Source organism: Petromyzon marinus, chromosome 1, assembly GCF_048934315.1.
Source record: "Petromyzon marinus isolate PM22_M1 ecotype Great Lakes invasive population chromosome 1, UKy_Petmar_22M1.pri1.0, whole genome shotgun sequence".
Lineage (NCBI taxonomy): Eukaryota > Metazoa > Chordata > Hyperoartia > Petromyzontiformes > Petromyzontidae > Petromyzon > Petromyzon marinus.
The window spans coordinates 21783951-21811491 of NC_133667.1; the positions used below are offsets into that span (position 1 = coordinate 21783951).

A 27541-nucleotide genomic window follows, 5' to 3' on the forward strand; every position below is an offset into this window, starting at 1 on the left:
AGGTGCTCGCCTCCACGAGGCGCTTGGCACGGGGGTGGAGGGGGGCGGGGCGCCGTTCGGAGGCGGTGGGCGACAATTGACGGAAGGTTTCCGCCCCATTGCAGGATGCGAGCGGGAGTAATTGCGTGTGCACGGGCACGCGGCGCCCTGGGGCAGAGAATGTAGCCCTGCCCCGTGTGCACGTCTTGTTGTGTTGGGAAACGTGTGGGCCATTCCGCAGTCGGAATGTGTTTCGCCCCCCCCCCCCCCATTCGTGTTTGTTGCGAGTGCGTGACTGGCACCGCACGTGGGAATGTCACCGTGTGTGTGTGTGTGTTTCCCGCTCACGGCCACCACCGGTGACGATTATCTGAAGCGGTCCTGGGCCTCCCCTAGGTCGACTCAGCCTCAAATGAGCACCTGGTGCGGTGTGTAGTAAATATCGTCACTGGGGAGACAAAGGCGGTCGTGCGTGCTTCTGGCCACCCACCCCATCGTGTGCCGTGCAGGCCTTCATAAGTGCTCGCCAAGAGCACTTGTCCCAACACGCTATAAGAGGGATCCTTCGTTGCGTGTGCGTCACCACACCAACCTGCTTTTGCACCGTGCCGGTCTTCGTAGGTGCTCGCTAATAGCATTTGCTCCAGCAGTCTGTGTGGCTATAGGAGGGAAATGTGTCCGCGTGTGTCGCTCGCGCGCGCGTGTGTGGGTCACTGTGTGCGAACGACCCATGATTGATCCTGGTCACGCACATGTCCGTAGCAATTCGCATCCTAATGTGATCTGGGTCTCACCTATGTCTACTTAGCCTAGGATGAGTACCTGATGGGGTCTGGGTCAACAAAGGCTGTGGCGGAGACAAAGACAGCCGGGTGCATGCGGTCGAATCGCAACGCAGTACGCCCGATCTCGTCGGATTTCCGAATATAAGCCGGATTTAGCCCTGCGAGTGCTTGGATGGGTGGCCGTCAGGGTTTGACTGACGGGTGTTGTCGGCTCTGGTTTGCGATGTGGCCAGGATTGTGTTAACCCCTCATTTACGTGTATTCTGTCTGAGTTCTCTTGTTTCGTCCAACTCATTCAATATCCCAATGGAGGACTTTTTTTATCACGAGTCTTCCGAACACGTGAAGCGGCTACGTGTAAATAATGTGGTTCGTCATTATAATTTCCGTTATTTTTGTAAAAAAAAAAAGAATTATCATTGGGTGCGATCAATGTAAATGCAATCGTTGCTCGATGTGTGTCCGTGCACTGCGCTACAACGCCGAAGGGATCCATAACGTGGGGAACAAACGGATCCGTAACCCGGGGAACAAACGGATCCGTAACCCGGGGAACAAACAGATCCGTAACCCGGGGAACAAACGGATCCGTAACCCGGGGAACAAACGGATCCGTAACGCGGGGAACAAAAAAAACCGCGATATTTTTTTCAAATTGACTCGACAGAACAAAAGGAGGGCGTAAGTGAGTCAACATAATTCCAGGAGGGACAAGTTCTACTGACATTGGTTCCGGCCCACGCAACCACTCCCCTCCTCCGAACCTTCACAGTTGCTCGTTGCTGACAGAACTTGCCCTCCGCGCCAGTGTTGATTGGATGCTCAGAGTAAACATGCGCGTCAACGTGCGTCTAATTCCTTGGCTTAATTACTTCTTGGTGGCCAAAATCAACAGCAAATCAGGGCCGTCGCGGGGGAGAGCACACGCTATGTGGAGAGGGCTTTAGAAGGGTAAAGATAAAGTCACGCGCACGGCGAGGGACTGGAAACGGGGCCATTTGTGTAAGATAAAATTAAATACACGATGCATGTTGCAGTGTTTTATGCAGATATTTAACGAGGACAAAATAAGGCATTTAGTGTTGAAGTTTATTTGTCCACTCTTCGCGCAATGTAGTATTTACTGGGGGGGGAGCTGTGAACGCAGTAGTTGCGTCATGCCGTGCTATACAAACCAATGCCTCGAGTTCGATTCAGGGTAATGGATATAACATCAGTGGCGAGTGATATCTATTGAACCGACTCTAGCCCCCCACCTCCTGCCAAACATCAAACATCGCTTACCCACACTAACCAGCATGATGCAGTATGGTCAAACACCCTCATAACCATATTCTTTGGGTCTTTTGGTAAAGTCACGTAGATAAGTTCATAATTAATAAATACAAATAAACAAAAAACCACGACGTTACGATCACAACAGAAGCGATCGTCTTCCAACACGGCGTGGTAGGCCTTCATCCAGGAGTGGATTGAAAATAGATTGTCAATCATTATTATTCACGTCTTGGAAAATTTGTTGTACGGTACTTTAACTATGTACGGAGCAATAAGACCGTGGTTAGGAATCGAACTCGAATGGCCGGGTTCATTGCGTGGCGCAGTAACCACTGTGACCGCGGCTCCACTCTCGTAATAACAGTAACCTCGGTCCCCCATCCATCCACTGCTTGATATGCTACCTTATTGACTCAATTGCATGCAAAATAATAATAATAATGCAATGTACCTTATTTAGCCAGACAGTTGTCGCTGAGTCAGAAGACTCTTTCACGTGGAGCCACCATTGTAAATTTCCATTAATCAGTGTTTGGCTACAAGTGGCAGGAAACTGGAGTGCCCAGAGGGGGAAAAAAATAACCCCATGCGTACGAGGGAGTAACACCCAAAGCTCCACACAGATGGATTCAATAATCATCTGCTGTACATTCATCACCTGGTCACCTAACAGTACAATTCTTCAGCACCTGGTATTCCAAACCAGGTACAAAACCGGCACACAGCTCTGACTAAGAATCAGACGCATTGAGGCTGATACGGTCGTTCAGCGCTGATTTGCATAAATGAGAGGGGTTTGTGAGTAGGGTTGTTTAAAACATCATTAAGTTGTCCAGCTCCCACGGCGAGCTGCAACATAAGCGCGGTGCGCTAGAACAGAATCAGCGCTGTACATCAGCGAGTGTAATGCTGCCCCAGTGTGACTGGACGGATTGATGTTGCGAGCCTGATGAATGGCTCACAAATCAGCTGTTTTGCCGCAAGAGCGTGGTTTGGATTAAAATTTCCAACAGCAGGAGGGAGGAATGGCTTACATCACTCCTCCGCCAGTATCCTCCATGGCTGCGCTGCTAAAGCATGTAGTATGATGCTTGCTGTATGGCTGAATTCCATAGAGGCCCGTGGAGGATTGTTTTAATATACTACAGCGTTGTATGTACTGTAATAATTAAAACAAAATCAGGATATGGGTAAATAATACGGGAGGCAATTCTAGGTCGTGAATAAGCCACAGACTGGGGAAAGCTGTGGACCCCTCGCATTAATTCACACGTGATTTTGGAACGGCGAGTTTGCTGCATTTTGATTGACAGCAGCTTGTAAGGGAGGGGGGTGTCGTGACCCCCCCCCCCCCTTACTCCGTATGTATGGTACAACATGCAGCAGGCATGCAATGAGGGAATGTTTGATTATTGCAAGGTTCATGACCCGTATAAGTATCCGTTCTGGCGATTCCATCTATTCAAGACAGTTGCTATCCGGTAAGTTATAACCATCACGCACACGTGCATGTGTAGTGGTACTCATACGCGAGATAACGTTTGCACCGCGTATGTGCCATAACTTTGTTCATTAAAAAAGATTGATATGGTGCAATGGAGGAAAGCTTTGCATTATTACGTTTTTTTATACCAGGCACACAAACTTATTCCATATACTGCACCGCAATATGCACATATCTCATATTAAAAATGCACCGTGTTGTCACAGCTGCAAATAAAATGGGTCCATTTAACATCGCGCTGTCTGCAGCAGAGCCTTTAAAACGCTGACATTTGGAGCAGCTTCGTTGTTGCAAATACTGATCGTGTACCAGAGCGTCGGCAAAACAAAATAAGAAGAAAAGCCATTTTCTGTGAATTCGGTAAAAGAGCTGCAATGCAGGTGAATAGCAGATAGTCCTTAATAAATAACGTCACGAGGCAGTTCTTAAAGAGCCGTATGTGTAGAATATATTTTAAAGGAGCCGCATGTGCACCCGGAGTCGCAGGTTGCTGACCCCTGGACTCGATACCGTTACAGTTGTGTGTTCATATGTCATTGTTTTAAAGCTGTCAACATTTTAATTCCGGATAAACGGGACATTGCCCAAACACGTTATTCATGGTGTTCTGTTGCGAGGCAGTGTTTAATGATAACAGTGGTTAAGTGCTTTCAATCCCGGGGGCTTAATGGAAGAAGGTTCCAATCACGGCGATGGTATCTGTTATAATGAATACGTACAATGCATCTCATTCACAAGGACGTGTATTGTGTAAAGCGTGTGCGTGTCGCGGAGCAATTCTCACTTTTGAAAATTACAACTACATTAAAAAAATGCACTTCAGTAATAGAATCATAATGTAGTTCCTATATCTCCCAGCGTGGCAGTTAAAACAAAGCAAGTTTCTTAAATGCCCCACCTCTGTCTGTCCACCGGTGTCGATGGGTAAAGCACAGGTCGTTGTGTGGTGGCGTACATTGTGAGCATATTCACCTCTTACAACGCTGTCTGGCTAGCGTGGACGAGTAAGCCAATGATGATTGCAGCTTCTCGAGTCGACAGCAAGGAGTCGGAGGCAATTTCGTGTCGTGAATAAGCCACAGACTGGGGGAATACTGTGGACCCCACCCATTAATTCCCACGAGCTGCATTGTGATTGACCTTCTCGAGTCGAGAGCAAGGAAGGGGTCGGCAACCAAAATAACAAGAAGAGGCATTTTTTTCGAATTCGGTAAAAAAACAAAAACAAAATCGATATTTCAAGAGCCGCATTGCAAGTGGTGAATACAAGAGGGTGGTTTTCTTAGTAAATCGACGGTGTCACGAAGCAGCCCTTAAAGAGCCGCAGGTTGTCGACCCCCGGTCTAAAGAGAGCTCTCCCGAGCGAGCTCTACAACTCCCTTCTGCCAGCAATGGCGTGGGCAAGCCACTGCAGGGCTGCACCTTTACACATCTGATGGGGCAAAGGTGTATAGGTAAACAAACGAATGAAGGAACTACATTGACAGCGGTGCACAATCCCGAATGCATGTAACCTGTGTTGAACTTTTTTCGCACCGTACGTAACTAACCGTGCGAATCACGATCCGAAGAAGTGCCATTGCCTAAAATGACACCCGACCATATATACACAATATTTTTTCTTTATCTTACAAGGCAGAGATACTTATTGCTCACCTCATTTTAATTCCATACAATGCAATGCATCTCAAAGGGTTGTCTGCTTAAATACATCATCTTTGGTTCTATTCGGTAAAGTCACGTAGGTAAAAAATAAAACAACAAAAATCACGACGTTTCGGCCACAACACAAGCGGCCTTCATCAGGTGAAGGGATCAGGCTGTCCCGAGGACAGCGCTGGAGTGAAACACAGCCACGCTCAGACCGCGACCTTTAAGCTGTGTGCGAGGAAACAAGGTGCCTTGACAAAGGAATTAGCATGAAAATTAGCATTTGATTGGCCGACTTAGCATAGAGGTGGTGTACGTGCGGGTGCACTTGCCGGTTGGCGCGGGGGGGGGGGGGGAGTTTACCTATTGATGGTGTGAAAAGGGAATTTTTAAGAGCTGCGAAAGTTTGGGGTGACACTACTTGAAAAATATACTGTACCACTGAAAATTAGTTTAATGTTTGATTCGATTTAGAACATCTTTCCAATGGTTGCTTAATTTGAAACCATCTTCTCGGTTGAAATTGTGTCTGTGTTTGTGGATCTGAATTGCCTCGTGAACAAATCTCTGATAAAAACCCGTGGGTTTGCAAAGAACCTTGGTATCGGAGAAAATTATATCGTGATCACCCACAGCGTTATAACAGTGATCAGCTACGGCAGCCACCCGAATGGGTAGCCGAATCGTTGGAACCGAAGCAAAGCAACGACGACCTTTGCAGTTCAACGTTTAGATGCGGTGGTAACTAACGCCGCAAGCGGCAGCGGGTGTGACACTCACGGGCCCTTAATTGCCCCCGAGGCTAGGGGAAGAGGACCTCTTGCTGCCAAACGCATTCGCAATAAGTCTGCATCGTCCTTACCCACCCACCCACCCACTCGCCCCCATAACGTGCCGTTCCTTGCAGCCGCAGTGCTCAAGATGCTGCGCGACTGACAACCCGGGGTGCCAGGCGCTGGCGTCTGCGTCACTGCAGCACCTCCACGTGGTCCTCTCGCCGCCGGCCCTCGTCGTCGTGAACACGGAGATGCGGGCGGCGTGTGGGCGCCTCCTGCAGGCGGGGTTGCAGTCGCCTGCGCGCCGAACATGCCACCGCCTCCTCCACCTCATTGTCCACCTCCACCTCCTTCTCGTACTTCCCGGGGTGGGGGGGGGGGGGTCGTGCGGGGCCCGACAAGACCCGAGCAGCATCAGCAGCGTGCACACGCGCAGCCAGACGGCGACAACGTGAACGGATATAGAGTAGATACAAAATAAACTATTTAATTTATTTGTATAGATCAGGCAAAAAGGCCCACTGAGCTGCATAGCTCTTTTGCAGAAGCGACCTGGCTATCATAAATGTTAGCTCGACGAAGTGGCTGGTCAATTTTTGGCGAGGATAAACGCATTCCCGTGAATCTGTGGATTATTTTGCTGCGCATACATTTCCCTGTACAGTCTTTACATGCAGGCGCTGCCGGGGTGGCATGGTTATAGCCGTATTGGACTTGCAAATCCAGAGATCGCCAGTTGGATTTTATCTCCCGGTGCAGCACCTAAAACGATGGGCACTTTTATTAATATCACCCCCCCCCCTTACTCAACCCTCCTGTCCTCTCAGCCACTGTCTACCCAGCAGTAGGGCAGGCCGCATGAGGTGGGGTCAAGTGGTGGGTGCTCCCACCTCCACCACCAGACGTCTGCTCAGCGTGGGAGATGAGGAAAAATACCCCCCTCCGGTAAGGGCTCCCGAGTGGAGGCCCTTCCGTCAGCAGTGGCGGGAACAAGAAATTGCAGGGCTGTACCTTTGCATCCAGTTGTGGGAGAATTGCCAAGGTGTCTCTTGAAACACCTCTCTCAACGACCTTTTTCCTGGTTACAAATAAAGGTCATCTATGATTTTTTGGGAACCTTATTTCAGCCACTGGTGCAACCGACAATAATCACATCCATAAAGAGGCAGTACATCCATTGACAAGTAGGCAATTCTAAGTTTTACTGATACTCTTTTTTCTTATACTGTATGTAGATATGTCAGGATTGTTATTTTTTTGTTTTTGTACTGGTAACAGCATGAGAATACGTGAACATAACGGTAATAGGTTTATTTGACCAGATAAGGCCCACTGAGCCACATAGCTCTTTTCAGATGCGACCTGGCCACAAATGATAGCTCAACGTAAGTGGCTTATCATGTGGAAATTTATAGCAGCCAAATATGCTAAACGCATGTTTCTAAATGTGGAGAAAAAAAAACGGAGGACCCAGGGATATATCCACGCGACCACGAGGAGAGACACACCAAAAACTCCAAATGTACAGCAGGCGTCAGGGCTGGGATTGAACCCACGACCTCCTGTAGACCAGGCGAGGTCGTTAACATTCCAGGGAGAGAGACACCGAAAACTCCAAATGTACAGCAGGCGTCAGGGCTGGGATTGAACCCACGCCCTCCTGTAGGCCAGGCGAGGTCGTTAACATTCCAGGGAGAGACACACCAAAAAACTCCAAATATACAGCAGGCGTCAGGGTTGGGATCGAACCCAAGACCTCCTGTAAACCAGGCGAGGTAGTTAACATCTCGCCACCGCAGCACCCCATTTACTGCAGGCGTCTACCAATAAATACACAGCACACTGTTTACTTTCTTAGCCGAGAAAGGAAAGGAGCTGCCGCTGTGTTATGGTTATCACACTGGACTAGCAATCCAGAGGTCGCCTTTTAGATTGCATTTCCCCGCGCGGCACTGTAAACATGAGAGCCACGTTCCTAGACTGCCCCCCCCCCCACCTTTTCACCCAGGCAGCATAAATGTGCGCACCACAAGTTAATTGGCAGATCGCGTTTGGTGTGGTCGAGTGTAGGTAGACCCAACACCATCGAGAGCGCCCTTTAGCGGAGGTCCTTCCACCAGCAATGTCGCGAGTAAGCAATTTCTGGCCTGCACCTTTATCTTTTATTAATCCACATACTGTATTGCCAATCCGTGCATTTGCTATTAAAATCAACTGGAACCACTTGATTTTTGATTGAAAGCTTTCGTGACTGCAGGGATTCATCCTCTTGGTTCTTTCGGTAAAGTCACGTAGAAGGGAAACAATAAAATAATATAAAACAATAAAATATTAAAAAAACTATTTTATTGTTTTATATTTTTATTAATAAAATATAAAACATAAAATATTGAAAAAACATTTTTATTGTTTCATATTTCTATTATTTTATTGTTTCCCTTCTACGTGACTTTACCGAAAGAACCAAGAATATGAATTACTGCTTGGCTTTCTTCACTCCAACGCTTCCGCTGGACAGGTTGGTCCCTTCACGTGATGAAGGCCGCTTGTGTTGTGGCCGAAACGTCGTGATTAGTGGGTATGACCGTTTATCCTATTTATATGTATTAATAAAGTATATTTAATTTAGAGTAAGTTATAACTTGTGTGGTCCCCAGTTGGAACTAAAATGAGATCCCAGTCGTCGTGTGTATCAACATCCTTTACTTAACCAGATGACGAGCTGCCGAGATCCGTACCTGCGACCACATCGCCCTGATGGTGGCTGATCTCGTCAGATCTCTGTGTATCTATGTTGTGTCTCTCTCTCTCTGCTTGTGTGTCTGTCTGTGTGTCCCCGTTGTCTGTGTTTTGTCTCTCTCTCAAATTTAGTTCTACCTGGTGACGGTTGCTTGTGATGCAATCGAAACGTCGTACTCTATTATTTAAATTATTTTCTTTCTACGTGACTTTACCGAAAGAACCAAAGAGTTATTCCCGCAGTCACGAAAGCTTCAAATCAAGTTTAGATCCCGAGAGCTTAAGCAAAGTTGAGCCTGGTTAGTACTTCGACCGAATGCTGCCTGAGAATGCGAGGCGTTGCAGGCTTCAGCTACGAGGTGGCTATGAAAAGGCGGTTCCTTGAATCCACCAGCGCAGAGCTTTGAATGTTACCTAACCCCATTGTATGAATATATGCTGTCTATTTTATTTAGGATTTATACAGCGCCCTTTCCAGGGTTGTGGTTGTATACCACATGCCATTTAATGTTTATTAATGACATTGGCCAATGATCATGATGCAGGACCCTCCTAAAAATGTTCTTGTTGCTCGGCGTATATAAGGGATATTACGAGGGGAGACTCAAATAAGGTGTCCTCTGACGATGAAGTAACGCTTCTGCACCAGCGAAACTTAGCAATGATGTCAGTCCTCTTCTGTGTAATTTCCAGCCAATGTGCGATTAGGTTCCTGATGCCGTTGCAACGGAACACAAGCCACATGTTTCACTCTGAAGCCAGGATGTGGCCCACTGCAGGAACCGCCCGCCACTGCACATTCATTCAGTGCTGACCGAGAAATAATCCCTACTCCAAGCTCGCCGTGCAGCATTCCCGGAAAATATCGAGTGGGGAATGAAGCCAAATGCACATTAATTGATGCCGTTGCTTGTAAGGAAGAAAAATAGACACGGTTTATTTTAACATGAACACTTCAGTAAAACTATGGCGCAGCACTCGTTCTGAGTTCCAGTGCCATGAGATCCTTCATGGATCAAGAGAAAAAAACACATTTACTCCCTATTGTAATGATAAATAGCGTGATTCGTTTATAGATACCCCACTGATTTGTAACGGCTCTCTTCGCAACAGGTGACTGAATGTTGTAGAGTGATGGCTCCGTATCTGACAGGAAGACTTTTAAAAGATTTAATAAATGTATTGAAATAGATGGGAGGCATGTCGAAGTTTTGCAAAAAAAAAACCTTTAACAATGTCACAAGCTAAGCTCGTGGGGTATTATTATAAATTGATCAGCCTGTATGCTCAACCATAAATGTATATTGACCGCTGTTATTTATATTATCGTACGGTATTTTAATTTTAGTTGTCACTTTAGTCAGAATTGAACTGTTACACATGCGCGCGCACACACACACACACAAAATAAATGAGCCAGTTGTGAAGGTACACGGTCGACGAGATGACTATCATTGTCAACTTTAGCCAAGCAACCCGTTGGGATGGACAAGTGCCATCAGGAGCGCACCCACTTGATGGGAAGTCAATAGTGCTTAGGGATAGACCGGGGCTGTTCTAGACGTGGCTAAATAGCTCAGAGTGCTAATGCCCCTTGTCAGAGCACTGAACCAACACTGCCGAGATCACCAGTTGAGATCTGGGCCACTGCACGCCGTCAGGAGACCGTGGCGCGGCCACCAGTGACTGCACACACACACACACAAAATCCCTAATTACATACATTTTTCACTTGTCATATACCTGCTCTGAGAATACGAAAATGTTGCTTTTTTCACGTGCGACGTCATTTACCCGAGGGTACACCGTCCGATATCGGACGCTGCAGCTTGTTGTTTGCGACGGTGAGCACACCGGGCTTGGAATCCAGAGATATTCGTCAGACGCTGCAGTGGCAGGAATGGGCACACACATCTCTCGCCTCTGTCCACCAGGTACATCACAGGTCGCCGGCGGTGGGGTAAAGTGCGGGTACCGCCACCATCTTCCAAGATGCCTAACAAGCTTGGAAGAGTAGGCCAAGATCCCCATGGAGAGGGGCACTCCAGAGCTCCCTCTAGTGGAGGCCCGTCATCCGGCTGTGGGGCAAGCTATTGCAGGGCTGCACCTTCGCCTCTTACTCTATTCTCGGTGGTGGCTATTTAAATGGATTCAAAATTAGTTTTACGATGCCATATTTGTAGGGGTCCATTCCCTGGGACGGTGTTTGATGTTTCTCTACTAATTGTAAAAGATTTGGATGATTTGTTTTAAATTGTCTCACGGCATGACTCCACTATCAAGCTTGGAATGAATGATATATATACAAAATTAAACAGCGAGACTAGATTGCGTATTGGCATAGATACCAGCAATTCCAACCATTAGCTGAAGACCAGCGCTGAGGATGGCCATTGTCCAAAGAATATGGGAAGCCTTGACCGTCCACAAACAAATAGTACCGGGCTGTGAATCATAACTAGTTACATTTAAAAGAGCTAAGTGGTAGAGGCAAGAAGTTTGAGTTGACATTAACATGAATATTCGAGGGAATTGCTCTGAAAAGGTGCTCTTTTGGGATAGCCGTGGCAAGCGTTGCTCCTGTCTCCTCCGCGACGTTTCACCTCACATGATGGAGGCATCTTCAGGCAGTGTGACGCTTCCATCTTCAGGCAGAGTGATGCTTCCATCTTCAAGCAGTAAAAATGCCTCCAGCGTGGGAGGCAAAACGTCGCGAATGATAAAGGAGCAGCGCTCGCCACGGCTATCCCAAAAAGAGCAGCTTTTAAGAGCATTTCTCGTACATCGAGCCGTGAGAAAGCCACATCAACACACTGCGAATATGTTGTCCTTCGTATGGTGAGGGCGAGACTCTCCGTGACAACTGCCGTCGTTGGCTTCCAAATCAAGTGCTATGAAAGATGACGCCCAAACGAGGACGTGCCGAGTCCCAAACACCAATCTGGCGTTTGCTACAGCATCACGCGGGCCGCATAATAGAACGGAGAGCAACGAATGCACACACAAGGTGTGGCCTAATGACCGACCCACTCTGAATGCACGCATGCTCATCAAATCTCAGAAGCGAAGCGGCGTTTGAGCCTGGATAGGGTATGGATATGGGCAACCCCACCGTGCACAGAAGGTCGTTATAGACTCCAGGACTACGTGGGGGCAGCAGAAGGCATTGTACTATACTTCTATGCTCCACCTTCATCTACCTGCAATGACCAGCGTGGTGAAGTATAGACAATTAATCCGGACGTTACGCATGGCGTGGATAGGGCACTCATCCAGCAGTGGATTGCGGCAAACGGCTGTGCACACGTACATGCATGCAGTATACGTGCATTCGATTTGCAAAATGGTAATAAATTACACTGATGCTGGTCCAGTAGGGTTTATAAATGTATTTGTTTTGTCAATTTAACAATACTTCACTCTCTCTAATACGCCGAAGTTCTCTGACCAAGCAGCCTTCCAGAGAGGCGTTACAGTCCTCGGCATAGGTTTCACCCCCATAAGCAGTCATAAATATGCCATGCCTGGCAACAAGCTACAAATAAAACCGCGGTGTTCTGTCAGCGAAGCGAGGATACATAAACCGCGCACATGCTGACGGTAGCGGCTGTTCCTCTACAGTGCAACGTCGCGTATCCGACTTGCCCTGGAACTGTGTGGTATTTGGGGAAATGTGAAAAGGTCAGATATGTGAACGTCCAGAGTCGGTACAAAATAAAAACTATATTTTTTCAATTATTTTTGTTTTATTTGAAACGAAAAACAATGCCAGGTAATGCCAACTGAGCTATATGGTTATTTTTCAGAAGCGACCTGGCCACAAGTGATAGCTCAACGAAGTGGCTTATCGTGCAGAAATGTACAGCAGCCAAATACTCTCAATTGCAATGACACCACAATACAATTTAGATTTTATGGGCATCGCAATACAAGTACAGTTCTAAACATCCCGTATATATATCACCTGCGGGGGCCCTCAGCCACAGGGCAGCCTACAGCTGCTGGATTTTGTCAGTGGGCAAGGCAACCCCAAAGCACGCCAATATCTTACGCTCCGTGTAGCCCAGGGGTGGGGAACGTCCGGCCCGCGGGCCGTATAAGGCCCCGCGAAATCATTTGGTGTGGCCCTGCCAAGGCAACCGCAGGCGGGACTCGAAATTCAATAAATCTAGGAGCAAACCCGGAAAAGCAGTTGCGAGTAGCAGCAACATCGTCAATACCAGCTAACATCATCAATACCAGCTAACATCATCAATACCAGCTAACATCACCAATACCAGCTAACATCACCAATACCAGCTAACATCATCAATACCAGCTAACATCATCAATACCAGCTAACATCATCAATACCAGCTAACATCACCAATACCAGCTAACATCATCAATACCAGCTAACATCACCAATACCAGCTAACATCACCAATACCAGCTAACATCACCAATACCAGCTAACATCACCAATACCAGCTAACATCATCAATACCAGCTAGCATCATCAATACCAGCTAACATCATCAATACCAGCTAACATCATCAATACCAGCTAACATCATCAATACCAGCTAACATCATCAATACCAGCTAACATCATCAATACCAGCTAACATCATCAATACCAGCTAACATCATCAATACCAGCTAACATCGTCAATACCAGCTAACATCATCAATACCAGCTAACATCATCAATACCAGCTAACATCACCAATACCAGCTAACATCATCAATACCAGCTAACATCACCAATACCAGCTAACATCATCAATACCAGCTAACATCACCAATACCAGCTAACATCATCAATAGCAGCTAACATCATCAATACCAGCTAACATCACCAATACCAGCTAACATCATCAATACCAGCTAGCATCATCAATACCAGCTAACATCATCAATACCAGCTAACATCATCAATACCAGCTAACATCATCAATACCAGCTAACATCATCAATACCAGCTAACATCATCAATACCAGCTAACATCATCAATACCAGCTAACATCATCAATACCAGCTAACATCGTCAATACCAGCTAACATCATCAATACCAGCTAACATCATCAATACCAGCTAACATCATCAATACCAGCTAACATCATCAATACCAGCTAACATCACCAATACCAACTAACATCATAAATACCAGCTAACATCACCAATACCAGCTAACATCACCAATACCAGCTAACATCATCAATACCAGCTAACATCATCAATACCAGCTAACATCACCAATACCAGCTAACATCATCAATACCAGCTAACATCATCAATACCAGCTAACATCACCAATACCAGCTAACATCATCAATACCAGCTAACATCACCAATACCAGCTAACATCATCAATACCAGCTAACATCATCAATACCAGCTAACATCACCACACACCTCGCCAAAGAGAGGCAGTTCCAGCCATCGCATTAGGGGTGAGTTAATTAAATGTTCGACCAAAATAATAACAGGTAATTTTTTAAGTTGATAATTTTGTATGGCCCGCGAATGATGTTATAAATATCCAAATGACCCTTGGCAGGAAAAAAATGTTCCCCGCCCCTGGATTGTAGCCGCTCGTCGCAGCACCTCATACACAGCCTATGACAATATCACCCAAACTGTGCCCGAGCTTGTCGGGTCTCAGAAGCTACGCAAGACAGAGAAGCCCGGTTAGCGCTTGAGATGGGTGAGGCTTGGCAAGGTGTTGTGGGTATGGGGCTACAAGGTGGCCAGGAGATGATTGTGTTGCGTGTTGTCCCCTGATGCGTGTGGGGTTTCTCCAGGTACTTCGGTTTCCTTCCATATGTATGCCAACCAATGATTAACGGCATTGGTCTAGCAATGCAATGCAGGACTCTCCTGCAAAAAAAAAAACTTAAGACTCAGCGAGGCTTTCCTGGGTCGATAAATGGCATGGAAATCCTACTTATTACGACCCTATCAACTTATTTATATTGAGTGTTTTGAACATGGACAGTTTATCTTGTATTTATGTATAGAAAAAATAATCACATTTGTTATGAGTGTAAAGTGTGATTTACTAGAGGTAAGTCAAATATTTTCAACCTATCTACTGTGACAAAGTGCAACTGCCTGAAACTTTCGGCACTTGTGCTTTTCTCTTGTAAGATGGTGTTAATGACAGATGTGGTGAGGTTTTTAAATTATGTGTGTATATTATAACATATATACTCATTCAAATACAACATGTCTTCGTGCGACGTTAACAGTATGGTTATAACCATACGTGGCTACTTAGAAACACTCACAGAGATGCAAAAGCAAATTCATATGTAGTACAGCACTGCACAGTATTTGTAGAGACATCACTCTCGCTATGAACGACAGAACAGATACAGTTTTTTTTTTATACTGCTGCACATGGAGATAATCATTCACAGGTAGGGGTGGGATATTTATAGTCAGTAACAGCCCCTTTGCCCTTGGAACGCTGCTCCAGTTGATGCGGAACATGATGTAATTCTACTTATGAGTCGAAGATGTCTTTGCAGGGTCACAATTCAAATACGACAAGACAGAATGTTAAACTTCTTTTGCACCGTATGTATCCATCCGTGCTAATCGGATGTGTGGGGGGAAGGACAGCTAAATAAAAATAAGCAATTTGAAAGAAATTCGTTTATAATCTAGATTTTAAGGTGCAGAGCTACAATGGCTTAATGATATCGGAAGAATGTTCCAGACGGCCGCAGAAGCGCATCTGAAAGCCTGTGTGATGCAGTGAACGTTTCTTCGATGGTTAGCCAAAAGCCACTGCGCTCTATACTCATAGCGACAACAGCTCTTAGATCTACAAAGGGACAAAGGACAACAAGACTAAAAACAATACGGTACTACTGCACCTGAATTGGTACGATGCTACTGTGGTCTCATGTGTGTTTTCAGATTTTTTTTTATTCAGTGTCTGTACCTAATTAGCCTGACCACGATGTTAAAGCCGATCCGGTGATGGTGTCACCAATAAAACCCCCACAATTTTTTTTAGGCAGGTAAGAGGAAGCCACCTGAACTCTCCTCTCCCGAGTTGTGGCCCAAGAAACCCAAGTCAGGAGTGCGATGTTCTCGAGATGAAGATGTGGGTCCGGATCGGATGAAGGAAGCTGGAGTCACGGACCAGCCCTTAGGCAAAGAAGACAGAGATACCCATGACAAGCGAGTTTGAAATGTACACCCAGTGTCAGTGCCTCTGCCTGAGTAGTGAGCGCGGATGGCTGCACTCCTCTCTGCCCACTGCTTGGTGATGCAGGGGGACATGCCACAGAAGCACACCAGCCGCGTCTGTCAGTAATGTTTCCCTCCGGGTTGCAGACCCAGGGTCCTTCGGCATACATTTCCCGATTCTCCATAAGTAACAGTGCATTCTTGCAATTCAACTTTTGGAAGGTGTAGATTTTTTTTGACGGCCTAACTCATGTCCGTTCTGTCCTGAGGTTGCGAGAGCCGTATTCAGGCATACAGTTGTCTCTATAGCAACTGCTACTCTTATTGGCTTAATATATTACATGGTGAACACTTCTCTCCTTTCCCGTTAGGGTGAGGGTATAGCGGTTTAGCGGCTCTCTCCGGGCCTTGCTCAAGCGACTCTTTAATGAGGATTATTCACAGCATGTCACAGGCCACGAGGATAAGAGATCTTCTACTGATAATCCAGTGTTTGACAGAGTTTGTGTCTGAAAAATCTATAAGGATAATCCTTTTCCACACCGCAATGAAACGCAGATATACACCCCACTGAAAACATTGCTGTGTATCGACAGATGTATTGTTTTTCAGAGTACATGGTCTTCTTTATTCCATATGCAGTAATAATTGATGTTTGTGGAGCTCAGTGTCACTATATTTGTGGTTTAAATTAACATGTTGAATTTCTATCGCACCGTACGTAGCCAACCGTGCTAATCAATTTACATTGATTATTAATCAATAATGTGCATGTGCATATACATAAGGCATTAGTTTAAAATGACATTTTTGCAGATATTGGAATTTGAGGCCCAATTTTAGATATTACTGAGTATTCTTGGCATTTGAAATGTATTTGCTTTTCATACCTTTTAAATGCTTATGCGTAAAATGTGATCATTTGAATCAATAAAAACACAAAACATCGAAAAAAATTAAGTACAAATTATGTCACATGGTGTCACTTTGGCTTAAATTACTAAAAGAAGAAATATTTACGTAAAAATGATACTTGTATTGCAAAAATGTTAAACATGAAACAAATGCAATAGTTAACTTGAACGTTGTCAAAATGTCATTCATTGAAATTTTTAAATCCAAAATACAATCAAAATTACATCAAAAAAAAATCCCATATCCGAAAAATGACATCTGAAACGTATCCACCGTACACATGTAATGTATGAAACGCATAAAGACACACGTGATACAGCTGGTTCCGAAAGACGTACATGCAAATTCGAATGATGCTCGAGAGGTGGTTAAAAAGCGAATTTTAAAGAATAAACCCCACCAATAGCGGTCTATGCTTTTTACAAGATAATATGAAAAGCTAAAATTTGTATTGAGCCCACCCCAAGATTACGTACAAACGTGTTGAACTTTTTATTTTCGAACGCAAGTATACAGTACTACCATTTGTATCTTGCGTCTTGCGGTGATTAATCCAAATCGTCTGTCCTGGAAAAAATCGCGTTATAATAACCATTAATTAAATGGGAAGAATTAAGGGGTTAGGGGTTAGTAGATTTCGAAAACACCAATGATGACTGACATTTTTCATGCTATATTATTGTTGATTTATGTGTTATTTTATATTCTTTGGTTCTTTCGGTAAAGTCACGCAGAATGAGAATAAAATAATAAATTGATAAAAATAACACAATCAAATTCTCACGACGTTTCGGCCACAACACAAGCGGCCTTCATCAGGTGAAGGGACGAGACTGTCTGGAGGACAGCGCTGGAGCGAAAAAGCCACGCTCAGATCGCGACCTTTAAGCTGCGTGAGAGGAAACAAAGCGCCTTGACAAAGGAATTAGCATAGAATTTAGCATTGAAATGGCTGAGTGATTAGCTTGTGACTGGTCACAGAAATGGATATGTTAAAGTTAAAGCATACACATCCGCTTTAAATCGAAATGTTATTTTATAATTACTGTTTAAGTTTAATAATATAATTCGTTAATTAAATAAAACATTAAATGAGTGAAAAATGTATGTTACAGTGTTAGTCACTAAGCCACTCATTGTAATGAAAATCAACAAGGTTGTATGCAAAAAGCAAGACGACAAATAATATAGGGTAAAGCAGTCCACGATAACACGCGAGATGAGTATGCAGGCTGAACAAAGACTTGGGGCGCGTGGGCAGCATCGAGAAGCATCCAGCAGCATCCCACCTTGTGTGATGCTATGCCAAGGCAGCCATACAAACAACCGCTTATTCCTACTCGCGTGACGAAGTTCCGTTCACTCAATCGCATTATGTCCAATTTGCATCCGCGTTATAAAAAATGTTCCCTAATACGTTCATTATTTTATCCAATTCGCATTATGAAAGCACGCGTTATAGCAGAAACGGGCTGTCCATCAAATCTTAATCCCCATATCTTGAAAAAAAAAAGTGCTTGAAAGCCAAATATTGGCATACGGTTGAGTATATGCTGGGAACAAGAAAAATCATGAAAGGAAAAACTCAAATACACTCATTTTCACCACACATTAAAAGCTGGGCAGAGTTAGGCGCTGTAGTCCTGGAACTATGGACGTGGTAAGGAGCTGGTAGTGCTGAGTGTCAAACCTTGCATGCATGGGTTTTCCAGTTTCCTCCCACATGGTAAATACTCATGAATGCGATTGGCAAAACATCTCAAATCAGGACCCCCTCCTAAGTCTTGAGACTCAGTGAGGCTCTCGGGGGATAGAAGTTATTCTTCTTATCCCTACACTGAAGTACAGTACAAGTGTCTTTACAAACATGAACTCCAAACTATGTTTCTTCTCAAGCTACATATTTGTATGCTTTCAATTAAGAACTGTAAAGATGCCTGGGCTACTAAAGTACTCTAATAATAACCGGCAAGGTGGTTCCGCGGGATAGTGAGTGGCGAGGCTCCAAGTCCAAACCCCGGTTTGGGGGTTGATTCAGCCCATCATCCCTCCAGGCTCGGCAAAATACTACCACTTTGTAGGGAAGGTAACAGTGGTTGTACTATATACTAGACTCGCCCTGGCATAGGATTAAGGAATTTCCATCACTGGCTCAGAAACGTCAAGGGATGGGCACCACTTAAATGCTCATTTGAGCAGCAAACCGCTGACTCGACTATGTCTATATTCTTGGTTCTTTTGGTAAAGTCACGTAGAAGGGAAACAATACAATATTTTAATTTTTATTATTTTATTGTCTCCCTTCTACGTGACTTTACCGAAAGAACCAACAATATGAATCCCTGCAGTCACGAAAGCTTTAAATCGACTGTCTGTTTGTACATTTTAACATCTTTATTTACCAAGCCTTTTTGATCATAAATCATGCATAGGGCATATACGCAAGCAAATGGATTGCTCTGTACTTACAATCTGCGAGCATTTTTTAAATATCCTCATATATAGATATTTACAACTGACCAATTTCTACACACTTTGTATATTACAAAGCCTTTGAAAAGCATTATCAATTACATTAGACATTGATTTACTATTTGTCCATGTCAGACATCCTATTCAATTTACCAAAAGGATATTTAATGTACATGTTCAAAATACTCCACCTGTAGTTTAATATGAAGGAAAGCCAATAAGGAGTTAAATGAGAACACAAGTTGACCAGCTCATTATTAAACATCAATAGCACCCAATGTATATGTACTGCTGTTTTCACTATACATATTAAGCATACATCTAAACAACAAAATGTTACAACAAAATGAATGCTTAATATATAGATGTAAGCTTAATATATGGCAATCTTAAATAATTGTTTATGTAAACTTAATTTGCATTTGCTATTTTTTTTATAGGTTTCCCTCGCTTTAGATTGAGTGCAGTTTGTGCGATTCCGCGTATATGCGGCTAACCGATTTCTACCCAAACTTTGCTATATGCAGTTTGAATCCACACACATGCGGTTGGACATGAGACTACATTTTATGCGCAGTTTTGCTTTGTGAGCACTTTTCTTGGACAGTATCTCCCACACAAAGCAGGGGAAACATGTGCAATGAAGCCAAGTCAGGAAAACAAGCCGCTGACATTGTTCTACATGGTTAGAATACTGCAGTGTGAATATGCTAGTTCATGGATGTTGAACACTGGGTTCGATTCCGGGCAACCACCCATAACCACACCACGTGCAATAAAACAATCATTTGGCTTTTCAAGGAAATTGGCTTCTTCCAGATCTGGTTTCATGAACATAGAGCAAGCATATTCTTGGTTCTTTCGGTAAAGTCACGTAGAAGGGAAACAATAAAATAATTAAAATATAAAATATAATTTTATTGTTTTATATTTTTATTATTTGATTGTCCCGTCTACGTGACTTTACCGAAAGAACCAAGAATATGAATCCCTGCAGTCACGAAAGCTTTAAATCAAAATTTATCGAGCAAACATGTTTTTAAAAAGGCATTGTAAGGTGGCCCTCCATAGTGTAAAGATGTCTACAGAGGTGACTGCAGTTGTGATATCAGATTCTGGGGCTGTTCTATGACACTGGGTGATGCACCGTTAGGTTTCGAGTTCTGGATGGAACTTCATTCATCTCTGGGTATGTCACCAATAGCACAACTGGAAAGTAAATTCTATTCACATAGGCTTTAAAATTGCCAAATCTTGTTTGCTTTTCAACATTCCAGTGCACTGAGAAACCAATTCAGTTAGCACATTTGTGCACGTGGCAACTTTATTTCATTGGCTCTGTTGGGTGGCAGAGGGGTAGAGCTGAATATTGGCATTATACCTACACAATCCAACCCAACAGTAACTTATTATAAATAATAATTGGAATGTCATTGGGCATAATATATGGACGGCTTAATCTATGACGTTTTGAGCTTGTACATCACAACACAGAAATACATTTTTACATTTGTGTTTTACAACCGGCCTTATTTTTGGCTTTTAGCGATGCAAGGCCAATATACAGAATGAAACAAACATTACATCACATTCATGGTATTTAACAAAAAGAGTTTATTTTTTTGTCTGAGTGTATCAACAAAGTTTACATTCTATGAGAAAAAATACAAATGTTAAGTCTAGAATGTGAATATTATGTTTAAAATGAACTTACAAATAAATTCCCACCACCAGACACGATCAAGCGGTATCGAAACTTACCCAACTTAAAATGACCATAAACATTTTTGTTATATGTCAAAGCAAGTAATTGATATACACATACCAAACACACACAAATGTTTTAATACCACGAGCTTAAAAAAAACATATTTTACATACATGTGCTGTTACCAAATGTGTTGTACATTATTTTTTCTTTCAAACGATCACATTCATTGGTCTACTGAGGGTGAACATTTCTTTATAATCAGTCAAAAAATATTACAGAATCTTTATTTATCCTGGAGAAATCCGATGAGCTATGAAGCTCTTTTCACAGATGTCCAGTTACACACATCTTTACAGTGTTGAATTGCTAGGTGTCATGCTTTAAAACATTATCCTTAACCAAGCTTAGTTCAATATCCCCTCTATAAATTAGGCTTGAACCTTGATCTAAACAGGCAAAACTGCCCAAGCAATCTCCAGTTATAACCAATTTGTACGATCACCTTACGTACAAATACAATTTATTGTTGCATGACAAGTCATGTTGTAAAAGATAAAGGTGCAGCCCTGCAACTGCTTGCTTGCACTACTACTGATGACAGGGCCTCCCACTAGAGGGAGGCTCCAGAAATCCCTTCTGGAGAGTATTTGGCCGATTCTTGCCCAGCACATGCGACCGACCGATCGACTTAACTGTGGTGGTACCCATTTAGACTGCTGGGTGGACAGAGGCAGGTGGGCACTTATCATATTGGCCCATTGTTTCAACTGCCGTGCCGGGAGGATGCCCTGGTGACCTCTGGATTGCAAGGCCAGTGCGATAACAAATTTCACCGCATCTCAAGTTATATTGTAGAATTCTTTTTTTTACCTTTTAGAGTACTTTTATTAATTCTGCTTTCAAAAGGCATTGCATTCCAATGTTATATAGAGACCACAAAGTCCTTTACACAGAGATCACAGCAAATCAAGGCCCGTCAGAGTAAGGTCAAAGTGTAATTAATTAAATTCATGCATGAAGGTACACATACTAACAAAAGTATATGAATCTCAATTAAGACTATTAAAGTTAATATGCAGTAATTATCTTAAATTGTACATCTTCTATTCGATTCACTCTTCCCACAATACATAATTACAGTAGACCATTACCTGAATTAATGGCAAAGGATCCATTGCAGATTAACACATTCTGATAAAGCAAATTCCAACTATTTGTCAGTTGATTGCTCTTTCAGGAATTGTTCGATGTTAAAACCACCACGTGATAATATAGCCCAGAGAGGTGTCTCTAAACCAGTGTGTACATATACGTCGTGTGCAATTAAGAATGCAGGCGTGCACACAATGTCAAATCTGCAACATATTCACGTTTTAGGGATATACAAATGGGGTTGAGCAGTGGCACATTGGTTGTCACACTGCACTGAACCCAGTGACCTGGCATGGATTCCTTGGTCACAGCTAACACCAGTGGCGAGTGTAATCTTAACTGGTCCTCCACCCTCACACTCCCCCTGGCCCCTCCCACCAACCCACACAGACCAGCCCGGTGAAGAATCGTCAAACAAGACCCTTCATTGCCGGCACGTGGTGTGGAGTCCTTCATCCATCAGTGAACTGACTAAATGTGGGAAATAGGCAAAAGTGTGTAGCTCTACTCTTAGGGGCCATATTCTTAGTCACAGCTCCGCTCTGGCCTGGCCTAAAAAATGACTCAGCTCAGGCTTCAGTTGGTCAATTTCTTTCAAAGATGGATGACTGACTCAGCCATGGCTTAGCTCAGCTCGTGGACACCCTGGGGATGGTTGGGAACCATGCTCAGAGCCGGGCTCAAGTTCAGCATGGCTTTGAGCCGGCTCGCTGGAGCCAGAGCCAAAGCCTGTGCTGAGCTGTGACTAACAATACGAGCCTAAGTGTACGCTGCTGTCGCTTAAGACGTTTATAGCATTATAGTTCTCCTCGCACATTAAGCATTTCCATATGAGCCCACCAGCTTAATGCACAATCAGTAGAACGCAACGTCACAAAATAATCAGTATTGCAGCTAATAACACATTTAAGGACAAAATAATTTTTATGACATCAAAATACAAGAGTAGCAGTTTATTTTCTATTAAAAAAGACATGGACCAAAATAATTCAATGACCAATGGGCCAAATTATCTTACCTCAGCACTTATCAAAAAAAGGTTTTGAGGAGTGAACCACTTATTCAACTACTTAAGCTTAAAAAACCCACCAAGAATAAAAAGCCAAAATGACATACCATGCTCTGTCAAAGGCTCCCTAAAAAAATGGCTTCTTACTTGGCGCGATCATAGTCGGAAACCATCTGCTTGATGTGAGTGACGGTGCGCTTGAGCTCTTTGCAGTGCTGCTTCTTGTCCTTGTAGCCCTGTGTCTGAAAAAAGACAGTCCGTATATATCAACAGTTTTATAGACATAAGTGCCTGATGGGAAATTCATCAATAAATAGCCTTCCAAGCTACACATATATTTCAAAGTGTGTGAGACATATCTACAAACGTGCCGTGCGTTAAAGTCTGAGTGACTTTACTTACTTGTTTGATGTCTTTCAGTCTGTTAAACTGTTCGGCTGCATCCTGTGGCATAACACACACACACATTGCTGCCTGTAAGTGACTGCATTCTAATGGTGGTTAAAAAAAAAATCAGGAAAAAAAACTAACGATGCATATCTATGTGACATGTGAATGACTCAATCTAATACTTTGGAATTAAATTCTTAAATGTTATATGCTGTTAATAACTCGTGTGACTTTACATTGTCCCCTTTGTGTTATTATTTTTACCCGTGTTTTAATATTTCTTACAGGTCAATTCGATATTTCTGATACACATTTGTTCTCCGATCCTAGCGTTTCTCTTTCTGTCTCTCAGTGTAATTCTGAATGTGCACCTCTCCATGATTTTTGTGTACTTTTTAGCCTTTGTTCTGTTTTCTGTGTCAGTCTCGGGGTTTCTGACCCATATGACATAGCAGGGAATATGCATTGATGGACATATTTAAAGATTTAAAACAGAAGGATTAAAGGATAAATTGCTAATGTTTATAACAACATCTATATATTTCCCAATTCATTTGTCAATTGGCAACTACAATATATTAAAAAAGAAAGTTAAGATATATACACCTATACGTGATTAAAATGTTCCGTCTAAGCGAAGCAAATTGTATGTTTTAGCATGCATCACCGATTGTATTATCAATCTTCTACCAGCATGTGCATGCTAAGCATAATTCTGTTATAACCTACCCCCCTAGTAGGAACTGTCACATATCATACAATGGAAGGACCCAGAAGCGACAGCACAGGTCTTCGCCCATTACCCTTCAATAGTATAGTTTACAAAACTATGAGACTGCTCCATCGTCATAGGTGTAATACGCTATTCTATGCATATAAACCCTACCGTAAAAGATAACACCATTTATAAAGGTGATGTTTTGGGCAATGGCTCTTCTCAATAACAAATGGATCATATGCCTAAACCATACATACAATCGCCCAAAACGTTGCCTACTATATTTTTAATGTACTTTTCCCATTTAAAGCAGTATAATTGATGTATGTGTTTATTTTATTGGTTATTTGTGCTTGTGCACCACTGCCAATGTAGTATCACCAAATAATTCGTTCTGTCCTTAATTTGTCAAATACGCCTTTGAAATGGAGCACTACAGAATAAAATGCAAACCAAAATGTCGGTTCTTTTTTATGTGCAGTCATTAGATGACTGAGATTAACCCAAAAGCGTACTGTATCTGAGAATATAATTATATTGATAATATTGCCATATTTACCAAGAAACCTTTCCTGACCTGAGGATTACTTTTCAGGAGGCCTTTCCATTGGTATTTTGGGACAATTTCATTAACGAATGGCACATCATAGAAAAATGGAATACTCAGAAAACCAACACATACGAGGTGACAACACTCAAAGCTGTACTGCTATCTTCAAACCACCTCTCAGCACAACAAGCCGAGATCACCAGACACTCGCAGGCAGTTTTCCCATCAAAGTATTGGCCAAACACCACCCCAAAATTAACTTGAAAGATTTGACGAGATCAGGGGAATTGAGGTTGTTTTTTCGTGGTGACTTGGCTGTTGATGTGGGCATGAGCCTGTACATTTAACCAAGCATGTCAGCGGTGCTTTCCAGTGGACACGGCATGCCCCGTTTACTGACAATCAGACACCCTCTCAGCCACCAAGAAATGGCCAGATGTCTGATTGGTGAGCTGGCACCACTGAAATCTTGAGTTTGAATCTGGACAAATGTTAGTTAAACTGGGTTCTCAAGTATAGTGAGTTTATGATCTCAGCCTGGTCACCAATGACTGCACAAAATCCATTCCATTTAAATTAGGTTGTTTAACTAAATATGGTTAAATTCCTGTTCTGAGAACTAAATATTGGTTTGACAGTCAGAGGTAGCTCTGTGATAATCACTTCTGTGGGCAATTGTCTTCACTATGCGAGATATTTGAATGCACATTTTGTCTCATGACATTATGCCGACAGCACGATCGGGCCAAGTTGTGGGAAAATGACAATGAGAAAAATGAAGTTAGCAGTGGAATTGGTACCCGGTACTCGCTGGTCTCGGAGTCCAGGGTGTCCAGCTGCTTGTCAAGCTCCGTCAGCTGTCGATGGAGATCATCTTGCTCAGTCTGCAGGCGCTTGTAGCTTTGCATCACTGTCTCAAAGTCCCGCTTGTACTCCTGCCTTTGCGAGTCCGAGGTTATCGGAGGGTATTTCCTGTGAAAACAAAAATTCCCCCAAAGGTGTTTTAACGGCACGTTTACTTTTCCCATTGTTCCTTGGATTCTATTGTGCCATGAAAAAATATGTTACAAGTATAATATTGTATATATATACACTGTACAGTTTTCTTGCAGACAATTATTGCTAAATGTTTTGGCTAACAGGCTTCCAGGAAAGTCATTAAAACTATGGCGTTAATAGCAGTCTGTGGCTTTGTATGGTAAGGTCGTGGAACCCTTACAAGGGCCAACAGCATGTGTCTCCGATAATCCAGACAAGCAAGGATGCTTTTCTAGAAGTGTTCTCGGCCACAAGATTGATCAGTGTTTGCCAGAGAGTAAACCCCACCATTCATAATACACATTGTATATACACCTTGCTGACGCAGTAATAACATAGGTTACAACAATAAAGTCCTTTATTTATCCAAGCCTCTTTTTTCACGTGAGTGCTCCATACGGATGTTTGGCCAGTTTATTTTGACTGCATTTTTTTAACTTCTGTTTAATTCAGTAAATAATATAACTCGAGATGTAGCCAGACGGCTCAGAGATGAGAGCAAGCACCGCTGAGATCCTGGGTTCCAATTCAGGTTTCAGCCACTTGGGATTAAACTGGGTTCCCAAGCATTGATTGTTAAATGTCCCAGCACAGTCACCAATGACAAAAAAAATTCCACGAATAAATGTGGTTTTACACTTGATTTTACTGTTCCAGCTCTGAGAATTAATCAAATATAAGTTTGGCTGTTGTGCAACAATCTCATAGCAGATTTTGTAGGGAAGTGCTCCCCCTACTGTGTCAAGAAGTTCCTAGAAAAATCTCCTTCAGCCATCCTCTGACACATTGGGCTGTGAGTTTTCGAAATGGATTCTCTGCCTCATGAGATGATGACAATAGCACATCTGGAATCAATTGGGAATTTCTATTACATAAAACAACCTAAACTATGTGTGAATGCTTTTCAACCGATTTGCATTACTGTCAACTTAATTAAATGGAATACAAAAAGTAACAGTAGTTATTTTATAGATGCTAATTTATGTAATGTTCAAAAACTAAATGCGTTTTAATTCTGAACGAGGAAACAACTTTGAAGTAACATTTAGTAGTGCCATATATATCATTACACGTGCTGCATTTTGGGACCCAGCACTACAGGTCTTTCTGTATTATGTGTAATGCATTGTGGGAGTCATGTTAAGCCAATGATGTACTTGGTCCATGAAGCGATTATACAAAGTTTGGGGCAACCAACAGTATTATATACAACATATTTCAACTGCTGCACTGTTGTGAATAAATGTTGATTTTGTATAAAATAAAATTGCATCCATTTGTTTTGTGTCATGTTATACCTTCCCTTAAATATAATGAATTTTACATCTAATATTCCATGACCACTTTGGCTGTCGCAGATTGGTTTTCAGCGCATCGACCCAATGGCATGAGGAGTTGAGGGGACATCAAACTGGGCTTGAACTTAATAACTTCTAAACACAGCTCCACCCAGCCAAGAACTGTTACTTGGTGAAACCCAGGTCTCAGTTCAAGAGACATCTGATATCAACAGGTTCTTGGATGGTCTTAAATAAAGAAATAAACACAACCGCCCCCACGACCCCAGCCCAGTAATTCAATACATTGTCCTGATTCAGTCACAATTTGATTCAGTAATTGACCCTCTTTGAACCTTGGAGGCAATATTGCTGCAGGGGTCACGAGAACCCATTACATGCAACATTCAC

The 27541-nt window shown here is 43.2% G+C and overlaps 1 protein-coding gene across 1 annotated transcript in view; it reads right to left on the reverse strand.

Annotated features, from left to right (window-relative positions):
- Positions 1-20875: 20875 nt before the first annotated feature.
- LOC116956002 (occludin) overlaps positions 20876-27541 on the reverse strand; it is a 53517-nt gene continuing 46851 nt past the window's right edge. Inside the window, exons 6-8 of the mRNA XM_032977433.2 lie at positions 25616-25787; positions 23560-23601; positions 20876-23399 (exon numbers count right to left, since the gene is read on the reverse strand). Coding sequence (XP_032833324.1) covers positions 23301-23399; positions 23560-23601; positions 25616-25787 — 313 coding nt within the window. The 3' untranslated portion in view covers positions 20876-23300. The remainder of the gene's footprint in view (positions 23400-23559; positions 23602-25615; positions 25788-27541) is intronic.